Source organism: Engraulis encrasicolus, chromosome 6, assembly GCF_034702125.1.
Source record: "Engraulis encrasicolus isolate BLACKSEA-1 chromosome 6, IST_EnEncr_1.0, whole genome shotgun sequence".
Taxonomy (NCBI): Eukaryota; Metazoa; Chordata; class Actinopteri; order Clupeiformes; family Engraulidae; genus Engraulis; species Engraulis encrasicolus.
The window spans coordinates 36,783,369-36,796,215 of record NC_085862.1 but is presented as its reverse complement, the minus strand read 5'-3'; the positions used below and the strand labels follow the sequence as shown (position 1 = coordinate 36,796,215).

Below are 12,847 nucleotides of genomic sequence, written 5' to 3'. Positions count from 1 at the left end.
AAGTTAAGAAAAACACGCAGGCCTTCTTCCTTCGTATTCTTTATCCTTTGTCTTTTGCCACCTTCAGTGTTGGTCATTCTTGTGTGAGTCTTAAAACTTTGTATATATTTATGCAATTTTTGGAAACACAATGACTTTCTTTGGCACTGTCATTAAACTGGGTTTGGTCTTAGGACCAACCCCTTTGGCTCGGAAGAGGTTACACTGCACTTTCTTCTTGTGAACGTCCCTGGTCCTTCGAGACCTCGCAGCACTGTCTCTGAAGGACTGTCTCCTGTAAGAACATTAAACAGTATTGGAACATTCCATTAAATTGCTATAGTTGAATTTTTAAAACATTATAAGACAGTATTAAAACATATTTTAAGGTGTCTGTGTGCCTAATAACACCAACATCAAATGAAAAAGGTGATACTACAGGTTAGGGGTGTAGATAATAATCAAAAAGTATGGGTGCATCAATCCTACAGCTGGCGATTCAATTAATCGATTCATCCACAAGAGAATCCATTCATCATTATTAACCGATTAATCGATTTTTGTTATTACTGCACTCATTTTGTGAGGTATTTTATTTTGCTCGTGCATTAATAATAATACTGACTGTAATAACAGTGTTCCTCAAATAAAATGCATGCAGATATTTCATCTTTTGTTCATTTATTTAACATTTCACACATACACATTTCACACCTGTATGGTGAAAAAAACATAAACCGAATCATAGAGCATTTTTAAGTATTGAAAATAATGGTATCGTTGGCCTAAAAAATCGATATTGAATCGAATCACCATGAAAGCTCCGATTTACACCCATACTACGGATGTGCTGGGGGGCGCTGTGGTGCAGCGCGCTAAGCCCCCCACATTTGCATGCCCATTGGGACCCAGGTTCGAGTCCGGCCTGGGTCATTTCCCAGCCCTGCCCCGTCTCTCTCTCCTAGTCATTTCCTGTCCTCTCTTCACTGTCACTATCAAATTAAGACATAAAAAGCCCCCCCAAAATATAAAAAAACTATTATGCTACAGGTGTGCTTTACCTGCGATCCAGGTGGTCCTTGACCAGCTTCCTCTGCAGTATTTCGTGTGTGCGGGCGGACATCACCAGGCTGTGCTTCTCCTGTGTGATGATGCTGTTCCTTTGTTTGGCATGCTGTTTGGCCACCACCTTACTCAGGGACAGGTGATGGCCGCAGAACCTGTTCATTTTGACCTGTTCGTATTGCTGGATCTTCCTGCTCTCCAGGTACTGGGAGTACCTCTCCCTGGCATGCTGGACGTACTGGTTGCGACTGTTCTTCAGCCGGGTCAGCGCCTCCTGCAACTCGCTCTGCTCCTGCTGTTTCAGCAGCTGTGCCTCCTTGCGCCTGCTCTCCATGAAGGTGTCCCTGTAGTCCTTGGCCTCCTCCCTCCTGGCCAGGGCATTTGCCACCTCGTCTGCCTTCATCCGAACAGCCGCCTTGTGCTCCCGCGCCCTGTTGCATCTCTCGATGGTCTGGAAGACCTCCAGGTCGATGCCAGCGTTGCATCGCTCCACCAGCCTCTGCTTGGCAATGACCATGGGGTGACGAGTGGGCGGCGGGTTGATGGGTTTGAGGGTATGGAGCTGGTTGATGTCCCCGCGGACGTTGATTCCATCCTGTCTGCGGGCGAGGAGCATGTCGTACATGGGCTCCGCCTGGTGGAGCACGGCCTTGGAGCCAAACAGGATGCCAGTCGTGTCCAGGGCCAGGCTCTGGAACCTGTTGGACATGCCTTGCAATGTGTAATGAGAAGTGAAGTGTTGGTTAGTCTTAGAAAAGGAATTGTTATATGTTATGTTATATGTCAATATGTCATCTAGCTTTTAATAAACAACTAAAGGCTTTTAATAAACAGCAAAATACACACCAATGTCATCCCTGCTTGTGCCGGATCTTAAAACTTTACTGAGCTGGGGGGTGTTGAAGGGTGCATTCAGTTTTTTATTAGATGATTTATCTTCACCTGTAACCTGGAGCACAACATAAACATCATAACAAAACAACAACAACAATGAGCAATAATTCTGACTGATTCAGTTTCTGATTAATAACACAATTCATTCAACTCATACTTCAATAATGCCAGTAACATACTCTGTAAATTCTACATGCAATTACGCATATACATTTTTATAAAAATCACAAGTAATACAGCATAGTCAACATGTCAATACGTTAACAAACTCACATCTGTCTGTTTGTCAGCCACAGAAAAGTTTGTGACAAAAACTGACTGTTTGTCAGGAATAGAATGGTCTTCTGCAGTTGTGCCCTTAGACGTGATGGGTGTAAGTAGTTTTCGAGTCTTTCTCCAAGGTTGTCTTACACTGGTATTAGGAAATGAGCATTAGGTATGACGCCCAAATCTTCACGTAGAAAGACATTTTCACACTTTTAAGCTGTGTGGGAAAATTAATCTAAGCAGTGAACCAAATACTTTCCACATTTCAACTTCATTTCAACATATCAAAATAGCAAATTGGATCAAATTAAACTTTGTTGTCATGACACATGTATACATACAGGTAACAAAAGGCAGTTAAGAATGTAATGCAATTTGCAAAAGTGCAATGTAGGTTAAATGCAGTGTGTACTACAGATTATGCAGTAACGGTATTTACTAAATAAATGCAGTTATATGCAGATGAACAGATATGTTAGAGTGGACGATAGTTAAGATTATGTGCAGCTGATACAGAGTCCGACAAGTGTGGGAGTGCAGTGGATTTAAAATACGTTACCACAAACATTTCCTGACTAGATGACCTCTAATGCATCTCTGAATGATTAAAGTTGGGGAGAATTTTGCTTGGATTCGGTTGATTTTGGAAATGATCTGCCTAACCGACCACATCTCATCCTTGAAGGTCTCCTGAGGTCAAAGACAAGCAATTCATATCGAAAGACAATGCACACTCTATGATACAACAATGTATATGAGGTAGGAATTTCACTATGGTAATCAATGGAACAGAAGCACTGACCAACACAAACCATTATTGGTGTAGGATGAAGATTGATGGCTAAATTCGGAGCCATTTTTCTGAATTTAGGTGAGAGTGTGAAACCTTCGATGATTTCCTCATCAGAAATAACGTAATTGTCCAAAGCTTTCAATGACCACAGGGTGTTGACAATACAGTGTCTGTAGTTTGCCTTCAAGCTTAATGGTGTGTCATGCATGGTCAAAGCAATCAGATTTGGACAGCAAGACAGTCCACCAATGTGCTTTCGGGTAGACATATTGTTGTCATGAAGGTTCAACAGTAGGAGTTCTGTAAACTTATTCCAGTAGACTGCATCTGGTAGTTGTGTTATCTGGAATTGACACAATGTATTGTACAGTTATGTACATGAACCACTGCACAGACACCATACAAATACCTACTAATTGTATTATTATTGCTATTATTATTATTATTATTATCATCATGCCTATTATTCATTTTTGTGTTGCACTTGCTTACCTGATTTCCACTGAGGTCTAACTTCACTAAATGCACACACCCTGACAAAGCAGCTATGTTGGTAATGAAGTTGCCTGATAGAATGCAAATTCTCAAGGACGAACACCCCCCAAAATTAACCACATTTTTAAGCATATGGCCCCCCAGTTTGACCATTGCCATTTCCTGTAAGGTAGGGTCTTCTCCATCCTGCTCCTGAACTCCATGCTCCAAGATAAGAGAAGCAGTGCAGCTAACAAGAAACTTCTGAACATCCTGGACAGCCATATTCCTGTTTTATGATCACATGCTGCCACTAAAAGCACACACGCACACGCACAGAGAGAGAGAGAGAGAGAGAGAGAGAGAGAGAGAGAGAGAGAGAGAGAGAGAAACAACAGGTGCCCATTGCCATTATCAAACAGGCACGTCTCAACCACACAGTCCAAGAATAAACTTAAAAAATGAGAGCCTTACAACGGCTACAGTTAATATTATCTAGTTTAAAATATGGTTATATTCATCCATTTAAAAGACATGGAATGTTTGTGGGATTCCAAAAAGTGTTAGTTAGCCTATTCCAAAAGCACAAATTACCTGGACCAGAACTTCTATCTTGACTACATGTCCAGCCAACCGATTTTGCTTCTACACTGTTGTCAAGACAACCTGCATACGAAAACTACGAGTCAAAACTTGATGCGAATCTAATGCATTCACGTGTCAAGATATCCCAACAAACAAGCAAGCCTGATGATACCAAATAAACCTGCTTACACTACAGTGTGCATTCATCTAGTCGTTAACATTTCATGCAGAAGATAAATGTGAGTAGGATGATTTCTAGTGGATTTCAGTTTTCTGAGTCATGTGACTTCGTGACGTCATTTATATACGGAAGTTTTCGTGGCTAACCTCTGGTTGCTGTCAAGTGTCGAGCTTTCGTTTCTGAACATTTGAATAAATAAATTGCAATGCAAAACTATTTCTAGCTGAATTATCATGACGGAAGTCCAAAATGAAGCGCTACAAAGAGCGACGGGAGACAAGCTGAAAAAGTTCAATAAAATAAGGGGTATGTAGATAGATGCCTAACTTCGATAGCCTTCTGTCAGTGGAAAGAATCTTTCTGCTTCTGTTACAGAGCTTGCACTAAGAAAACATGCACTAAGAACACTGCTTACACAGTAGGCTACAGTGTAGTGCCTCTGACTGTGTAGCTACCTTTCTTTCTCCAGATCAGATGGATATTATTAATGATTAATTGAAGTGATTTGTGGTTGAAAAATTAAGTTGAATAGCCTACGTGCACAGTTGAATAGGCTACACTTGGTTTATCATGTCTTAGCCTACTGGTTTCTGAGAAAAGCAAAGAACATCAGCAGCATTATTTCAATTTTTACCTCCTTTGCACGCAGGTAAAGAGGTGCAACCTGGGCAATTCTGGGACTTGGTTGTTCTCACAGCTGTGGATGAAGACCAGAAATTTGCTTATGAGCTTCAAATCAAAGAGAAACTTGGCAGAAAAGAATTACCCTTTGGTCTTCCTTATCATGTCTTTGCTGACCCCCCTGGCTCTAAAATCGGTTTGTAGACCAGCAGCCTTGATTTTTGCTTGTCTGTTTTTTATTGACATCTGCCATTTTGCACCCTGCCCATCAGGGGGTTACATGGAAAAAAATCTTCTCATGGCTTTTCCCACTCATTTGCATAATTTTATGAACAGTGAATGAATGAAAGTACACTGTGTACTGTATTGCAAAATGCAAATATATGGAACTTGTTCTCTGTTGTGCATTTTTACAGGCAATGGAGGCTCAACCCTTTATGCCCTTCAGCATCTAGAGGAGATGTATGGCAAGGCCTTATCGGCATTTAGAGTGATTCTGATCCATGCAGGTTTGTGGTGTTCTCTGTAAAGTTTTGTCTGTTACGTTTCAGAAAGTCAAAATATCACACTTACACTTCCAAGTCCGAAAACGGGTGCCGGGTGAAGACATTAGTTCAAATAAAGACAGTGATGAACCGCACATCGATTATGGAAGTTCTGGCCTGTAAACTTCGGCTAGCTGTGGCTACTGTGCTGAGATGAATTGAAATCTGAAAACGTGTGAATAAAATTGGAATATACTGTGTGTATATTGGGCATTGTCTGGATAATCAGTGCAGAGCTTGACTTGACTGAGAATATGCTTACTTCAGACTTGCAAAGTCCATCTTTGCTGTGTTTGTGATCATAGGGGACAAAATAGGTTACGTGAAGGGATGCATTTCCATATTAAGTTTTGAATGTTAAGCTTTGACATCTTGATTTCAGGGATGTAATGATCTATGTATTTTTTGTGTTTTGTGAAGCAGAATGCATTTTACGTCCATATATGTATATCACTGATTCTTGAGAAAGCGGCTAAAACATGTCTCTGCAATAAACTGCCAATTCTGTTGAAAATAAACTACATTTTCATGAACAAAATGAATCCAGGTAAAGACCCAGTGGTCTGTTACACAAATGTACAGTCGTTTGAAATATTTAAGTGTAATTTTATTACTTTTCATGGCTATAAAGCTGCCCACACCCTGTAAAAACAGCTGTCCCAAGGACAGACATCATCATTTCAATTGACTTTCAGAAGCGGCATGAAGCCCCTAAGAAACAGAGCGAAAACGAAGTGGCTAATGTGAGCAAAAAATGCACAATATGTAAAAGAGTTTTTTTTTGTCTTACACCGTCAGATGTCACCACCGTCAGATTTTGTTCTGCTCATCATCTTGTTCCATATTTTACTAAATTGTACTAGTTAATGAAACATTACCAGACATGTTAGTAATAATTGTGAGCCAAACTTATACTCTAGCCTCCACTGAGGTGCATTTGGAGGGTTTTTTGTCACAAAACCTGACGGTGGTGACATCTGATGTAGTTCACAAAAAAGCATGTGTTTTACATGTTTTTGACAAGTTTTAAGAATATGCTTCCAATAAGTATCTACAATTATGTTGAATTGTAAAAGTAATTCACTTAAATACAGTAAACATGTTTTTTTTTACTTCTAATTCTTTTTGAAGTTAAGTAAGCATTGTCTGACAGCACATATTTTTAAATTAGAACACATGAAGCAGTATTAAAATAGAATGTAAGTGAATTTTCAACATTTAAAGGCGTATGTGTGAACCAAAAAACACACACAATCACTTAAAAACTCCAAATACATATGCAACCAAATCAATACACTTTTTATTGCTTTTAATTGTGTCTGACGGTGTTGACAAAAAACAAGGTATGATCGGAGAAAAACCTGATTTCTGAAAAAAAATCAAAATGGGGAGATTGGCCTTGTGCATTTCTGAAAAGTTAAGACCTTTGTTTACGAGGATATACCATATTATTATGTAATTCACTTTGTTTTTTTCTTTCAAGATTACAACCTGTTTTAGCCACTTTCTCAAGAATCAGTGATATATATAGACAGTGAGACAAAATGTCATGCTGCCATGACTATAAAGTAAAGTCTGTTCTATTCAAGGTCACTGACAGCTTTGGGTTTTCAGTTATCTGAAAGGGCCCCACATCCAATTCCTACTTTGTAATGAGGACCCAATTCTGGGCCCCTCTGATCCTGGGCCCGGGACAAGCGACCCCTTTTTCCCGCCACCTGTTGGCCTCCCTGATGCTATCGTAATGAAATGTACTGATGGTGCCGTTGGTTGTTTTTCCTCAGGTGGATTCAGCCAGCGGTTGCCCAGTGCCAGTGCTCTGGGTAAGATATTCACAGCTGTGCCTTGCGGAGAACCGCTATACCAGATGCTGGAGCTGAAGCTGGCCATGTACGTGGACTTCCCAGTCCACATGAAGCCCGGCGTACTGGTGACGTGCGCCGATGACATCGAGCTCTACAGCATCCCGGAGGGGGACAGCATCCGCTTCGACAGTTCTGGTTTCACCGCTTTGGCGCACCCTTCCTCCCTGTCCATTGGCACCACCCACGGGGTGTTTGTCTTGGAGTCGTCTACGAAATTAGGAGATTCCGAGATGGAATACACCACCTGCCAGCAGTTTCTGCACAAGCCGAGTGTCGAGAAAATGCAGGGCGCGGGCGCGGTGTGCAGAAGGCCCGAAAGCTCCAAGGCTGCACTCGAGGAAGAGTTCGTTTACACGGACAGCACTTATTACATGGACCACGCCACGTCAGTGACCCTGTTGAACATGCTAAAAGAAGTGCAGCCATTGACCTGCGAGATCGATGCCTACGGTGACTTCCTCCAGGCTCTGGGGCCGGGCGCGTCTGTAGAGTACACCAGCAACACCTCCAACGTCACCAAGGAGGAGAGCGGCCTGGTATCCATCCGACAGAAAATATTCAACCGCCTGAAGGGCACCCCTCTCAACGTCATACTGCTCAACAACTCCAAGTTCTACCACATCGGCACCACGGAGGAGTACCTCTTTCACCTGACGCAGGACGCGTTTCTCAGCCGGGAACTAGGCCTCCTGCCCAACGCCTTCAGTGTATGTGACCTTAAAGCCCAGGAGCCCCCAGTGGCTTGTGTCATGCACAGTGTCTTGCATGCCAGCACGGTTGTGTCTCCAGGGTCAGTGGTGGAGTACTCTAGACTGTGCGCTGGAGTGACCGTGGGTGAGGGGTCCATCGTTAGCGGCTGCTGGGTCGACGCATGGCTGTCGGTCCCAAGCCAGACCTTCTTGCACTGCCTGTCCGTCACCCGCAACGGGCGCACCAAATTCGTGACTGTGGCTTTCGGCATAAAGGACGACCTCAAGCGCAGCGTGGCGAGCCCCGCGGACGCCTCGGCCCTGCGGTACTTTGCGCACGGCCTGGCGGAGTGCGCCGAGCGCTGGGGACTGCCTCCGGAGGGGGGCCTGCGCTTCTCTGGGGACCAGGCGGCGTGCAGCCTGTGGAATGCCCGCCTCTTCCCGCTGTGTCCCGACCCGAGGAGTTCAGTGACCGCGACCCTGCAGATGGTCGGAGCGCTGCGGGAAGGCTCCGCGGTCACGCCACCGCTCAAAGACCCCAGGCGCCTCTCGCTACAGGAGGCCCTGCTAAACAAAAACTTGGCAGATATGCTGAGGTTCAGAAAGGGACTCTTTGAGGACATTCTGAAGGAGAAGTGACATTCAGACATTGTGCATTTTACATAATCATCATTATGCAACACATTGTTTACAAAATATTCAATAGGTGGCTTGGAAGAGCATGCACATTTTTTTTAGGGAAATAATAAAAAATGGCCCCTGAAAAAATATATTTTTTTATTTTGCAAAAGTTTCTGTCCAAAGTGACTTACTTACAAGGGGCACTGTATGTGTATGTGTCATTGAGGATTTTGTATTAGATTGTGTGAAATCATGAAATGGCACTATGGAAGGTTTTATTATGAGCACGTTTTTTCTTGATTTATGCATTGAATGATCATGGGAAGAAAATCAAATAAATCATATGCAGTGATCACTGAAGCAAACCAAAAAGACATGTCAACTTAAAAATCTGAATTTGCCTTGTTTTTTAAATATTTTTTGGGCTTTTGCCTTTATTTGACAGGACAGTGAAGACAGTAACAGGAAGCGAGTGGGGAGAGAAAGACAGGGAAGGGTCAGCAAAGGACACGGGCCGGAACTTGAACCCGGGTCAGGCACGAAGCAGACAAGTAGGGCCGCCTTGTTTCAATGTGTACCTTAACGGCAGTCGTCCAGATGATGTGTGAGGTGCAGGGCAGGACTGGTAGTCTTGCACACAGGGCATTTAACCGGTGGGCCGATTGTCCTGGGGGAGATGGGGGGGGGGCAATGCTCTTGGGTATTTTGATTGGCTCATTGGTACACCTTCAGTAAAGACTGTAGACTGATGTGAGAGGCTGGTGTAAGCCTAAACTGCCTGGTCCTTTTTTTATCCCAGTTCAGCTCTAGGCAGGAGACTCCCTGTGAACTACCAAGCCTCGCAAGGAGAGCCTCAGTGTCCTTTAGCCTGCTTTCATATTCCTCCATTTCTCCACTTAAGTGGAGATGGAACTCTACTCAGAATAACCCAGACATAAGTAGTCTTTTTATCCAAAGGGGTTTAGTCTTCCTCATCTTTCTGAATATTTCAGAATACATTTCTGCCTTTTATATAATCTCCCAGGATATTTTAAGACCAATTTAATAAAATGGAACAATGATTCTGTGCACCGAATTTCAAGTCGGCCCAACAGTGGAAAAAATGTGAAAGTGAAATGGAATGTCTGGTGTTGTCTTGGGTACCCACAGTAGTGTACCTTGTTGCTTTAAAAGAGATAGCACTAGTTAACTGGACAATGGGCACCTGTTGTGTGTATGTGTGTGTGTGTGTGTGTGTGTGTGTGTGTGTGTGTGTGTGTGTGTGTGTGTGTGTGTGTGTGTGTGTGTGTGTGTGTGTGTGTGTGTGTGTGTGTGTGTGTGTGCGTGCGTGCGTGCGTGCGTGCGTGCGTGCGTGCGTGCGTGCGTGCGTGCGTGCGTGTGTGTGTTTCAGTGTACGTGTATACTCTGCCTGTAGTACAAGCACCCTCCCGAGACTGGGAAAGTGGTGGTGGTGGTGGGGAGAATCAGCTGTCATTGTTGTCAGGCATTCCTCGCGGAGGCAAGGCTATTTTTAGTAAGGGGCCATGATCCTGGTTTTATCTGCACCTCGCCTCTTGTGTCATAGACAAAAAGTACTGTATGGTTCTGGCAGTCTGTCTTCTCCACAACCCACGGCAAGAGAAATCGTAACGGAAAGGCGAACGCCCAATGGGGAATTATAAATCCAGGCCCACACAAACGTGCACAGGTAACGCTGTCAAGTCATACATCATTTTCTCATTTTTTCCCCTGCCTTACTGTATTTCCAGGATTCGCTGTATTTCAACACATTATATATTTGTACTGTAGTATACAACAGCTAACAATGGAAAATGATCTCCTTTCTTAACAAAATGTATTCTTTGTTAATCTGCCTCTTTCCAATCAGTGTGAGATGTTTTCTGGATTTCATTACTGTGGATGCATGGCAAGAGGATTTTGTTTTTCATTTTCTTCTAACAGATGAATGGAAGAAGAAGGTGAGCGAGTCCTACTCGGTGATCATCGAGAGGCTGGAGGATGATCTGCGGATAAAAGAGAGCGAGCTGCAGGAGCTGAAGCACGTCTTCAGGTAAACAATCCAACCTGGGGGAGATTTTTCACCGCGCTGGAAGGAACCGCATGTAGCCGTCACACTAAAGCCTCTTGTTTCCTCCTACCTCGAGCTCCGTGCGTTGACCTGGTTTATTAAAATAGGCCATTGCTGTTTATGCTGCTCCTTCCATGGGGCTCCTTTTAATTTGATTTTTGTGTGTGTGTGTGTGTGTGTGTGTGTGTGTGTGTGTGTGTGTGTGTGTGTGTGTGTGTGTGTGTGTGTGTGTGTGTGTGTGTGTGTGTGTGTGTGTGTGTGTGCACGCGCAGCTCTGACGAGGCCTTTCATAAAGTGAACTTGAACTACCGCACAGAGAGTGGGCTGTCCCTCTTACACCTCAGCTGCATCTGTGGAGGTCTGAGATCACACACACACACACACACACACACACACACACACACACACACACACACACACACACACACACACACTCACACACACACACACACACACACACACACACACACACACACACACACACACACACACACACACACTTTAACTTTAACTTTGTTATTTGTATTTACAGATTCATCAAAATTTGATTTAAAGGAGTCATGCAGTATTGATAACAACTGCTCACATCTCTTGGCGCGCACACACACACACACACTTTTTATTACACACTTTTGTTATTACATACTTAATTAGACACTTAACAAAGTGGCACCTTGAACAGATCACATTATATTTTGTGCTTCATTGAGCAGGCAACAAGACACACATAAGAGCCTTGATGCTGAAGGGCCTCCGGGCCTCACGGCTGACCCGAAACGGATTCACAGCCCTTCACTTCGCTACATACAAGGCAAGGACTCATGAGAATCGTAATACCACTATTCCATTATATTTGCATTTTTGTTGCTCACAACATTACTGTCTGTCGTTCGGAGTTTGTTCAGGTGACCAAAACATTGTGAGCAATAAAAAAGCAAGTGGATGGTGTGCAGAATATAGTTGTAGTTACGGTATATTGAACTACAATGGACCATTGATCCAATGCACTCCTTCCATTCGAATTTAGGTGTGCAAAAGCGGTCTGTGGTGAACTGTTCTAAATACCACTATTCACCATTATATCTGCACACATAAACTGGGTTCCCACAGTTGCTTGAAATCTTTGAAAATGCTGGCATTTTAATGTTGTGTTTTCAAGGTTTAAAAATTCCTGATTTGTTTGTGAAGTGCTTATAAAGGCTTGAAAGTGTCAGTCTGACTCAAACATACTGCATATGGCCTCATACGTATACTGTATGTCGTGCTGAATATTATATAGTATTCTGTTGCACGTCATCTTGACGTCGGTCTAACGTAGGCAACCTTTTAATGGTAATGGGAAAACAAGGAAATTGCTCTGGAAAGCCCTTGACAGTGCTTGAATTTGAACCATTAAACATGTGAGGGAACCCTGTAGATAGAGGACATACTGTGTGTGTATAGAGCTCTCATGGCAGTTGATCGGTGATCAGAAAGCCTGTCTATAGTGGTGTTATTAGTGCTGGAGCAATTTATTGTACACATTCTGCCTATTTCATACTCCACATATGACGATATAAATACCAGCCAAAGGCATGAGCGTCAATGGGTTGTAGTTGTAATTCTCATTTCATCATGGCCAGACTTGTCCACATGGTGGCATGCAAGAGACATGCTGTACTGAAACTTTCATGTAGGTGTCTGTTGTGACTGAGGTGCGCATTTCAAAATGTAGTCAATGCTTGTACAGCAGGCAAATATCCTAAGTTAATGTCCAGTCCAGTGATTAATTGATCTGTGGAAATGTATGTCCTAAAGGGTCTAAGCCTGTTTATGGCCCGTCTACCGCACTTCAACATTTAGAAAGCACTTGTATATTTCTATAATGTCTTAACCATGCACGATCATTGTCTGGTGTTCAATACAACAAGTTGTGAAAAAACGACCATTAGAACAGAATAGATGCTACAGCTGGTATTCTCAGAGGAATGCGGTGATGTTAAATCTGGTTCTGGAGTTTTAACAGAATAAATGCTCACCCCTTCACCCTTGTAGTAATTTTATTGATCCAGGCTATAAAGACAAATAAAATGCATTTTGTGTTGCATTTTGTCATTGAAGGACAATGCAGAGCTTGTCACAGCTCTTCTCCATGGAGGTGCAGACATCCAACAGGTGGGCTATGGAGCGCTCACAGCCTTGCACATCGCCACAATGGCTG

General features: G+C 43.2%; 3 protein-coding genes across 4 annotated transcripts in view; 2 read left to right on the top strand and 1 right to left on the bottom strand.

Annotated features, from left to right (window-relative positions):
• Positions 1 to 23: 23 nt before the first annotated feature.
• lrriq3 (leucine rich repeats and IQ motif containing 3) lies at positions 24 to 4,264 on the bottom strand. Of its 2 annotated transcripts, XM_063201468.1 has the most exons (9): positions 4,247 to 4,264; positions 4,067 to 4,138; positions 3,491 to 3,785; positions 3,018 to 3,341; positions 2,765 to 2,895; positions 2,212 to 2,350; positions 1,891 to 1,993; positions 1,041 to 1,755; positions 24 to 274 (listed from the first exon to the last, which is right to left on the bottom strand). In XM_063201468.1, exons 3-9 carry the CDS (start codon positions 3,755 to 3,757, stop codon positions 109 to 111), a joined length of 1,845 nt encoding a protein of 614 aa, XP_063057538.1. In that variant the 5' UTR covers positions 3,758 to 3,785; positions 4,067 to 4,138; positions 4,247 to 4,264; the 3' UTR covers positions 24 to 108. The 2 variants fall into 2 exon arrangements, with proteins under 2 accessions (XP_063057538.1, XP_063057540.1); XM_063201470.1 differs by lacking the exon at positions 4,247 to 4,264 and having other exon boundaries at positions 4,067 to 4,156.
• Positions 4,265 to 4,384: 120 nt separating this feature from the next.
• On the top strand, positions 4,385 to 8,935 carry fpgt (fucose-1-phosphate guanylyltransferase). The gene is made up of 4 exons (XM_063201467.1): positions 4,385 to 4,544; positions 4,888 to 5,055; positions 5,276 to 5,368; positions 7,189 to 8,935. Exons 1-4 carry the CDS (start codon positions 4,472 to 4,474, stop codon positions 8,595 to 8,597), a joined length of 1,743 nt encoding a protein of 580 aa, XP_063057537.1. The 5' UTR covers positions 4,385 to 4,471; the 3' UTR covers positions 8,598 to 8,935.
• A 1,053-nt stretch (positions 8,936 to 9,988) lies between these two features.
• Positions 9,989 to 12,847, top strand: part of tnni3k (TNNI3 interacting kinase) — a 25,981-nt gene continuing 23,122 nt past the window's right edge. The window contains exons 1-5 of the mRNA XM_063201466.1: positions 9,989 to 10,266; positions 10,521 to 10,629; positions 10,920 to 11,005; positions 11,361 to 11,458; positions 12,748 to 12,847. The exon at positions 12,748 to 12,847 is cut by the window's right edge and continues 11 nt beyond it. Coding sequence (XP_063057536.1) covers positions 10,227 to 10,266; positions 10,521 to 10,629; positions 10,920 to 11,005; positions 11,361 to 11,458; positions 12,748 to 12,847 — 433 coding nt within the window. The 5' untranslated portion in view covers positions 9,989 to 10,226. The remainder of the gene's footprint in view (positions 10,267 to 10,520; positions 10,630 to 10,919; positions 11,006 to 11,360; positions 11,459 to 12,747) is intronic.

Bases quoted from the DNA above. Each gene is read 5' to 3' on its own strand.
- lrriq3 (XM_063201468.1), bottom strand. From the start codon at position 3,757: ATGGCTGTCCAGGATGTTCAGAAGTTTCTTGTTAGCTGCACTGCTTCT. The intron at 1,756-1,890 runs GTGTGTATTTTG...ACACATTGCAAG, and splicing joins CACAAGCAGGGATGACATTG to GCATGTCCAACAGGTTCCAG. The intron at 275-1,040 runs GTAAAGCACACC...ATGTTCTTACAG, and splicing joins AAGGACCACCTGGATCGCAG to GAGACAGTCCTTCAGAGACA.
- fpgt (XM_063201467.1), top strand. From the start codon at position 4,472: ATGACGGAAGTCCAAAATGAAGCGCTACAAAGAGCGACGGGAGACAAG. The intron at 4,545-4,887 runs GTATGTAGATAG...CTTTGCACGCAG, and splicing joins AAAGTTCAATAAAATAAGGG to GTAAAGAGGTGCAACCTGGG. The intron at 5,369-7,188 runs GTTTGTGGTGTT...GTTTTTCCTCAG, and splicing joins AGTGATTCTGATCCATGCAG to GTGGATTCAGCCAGCGGTTG.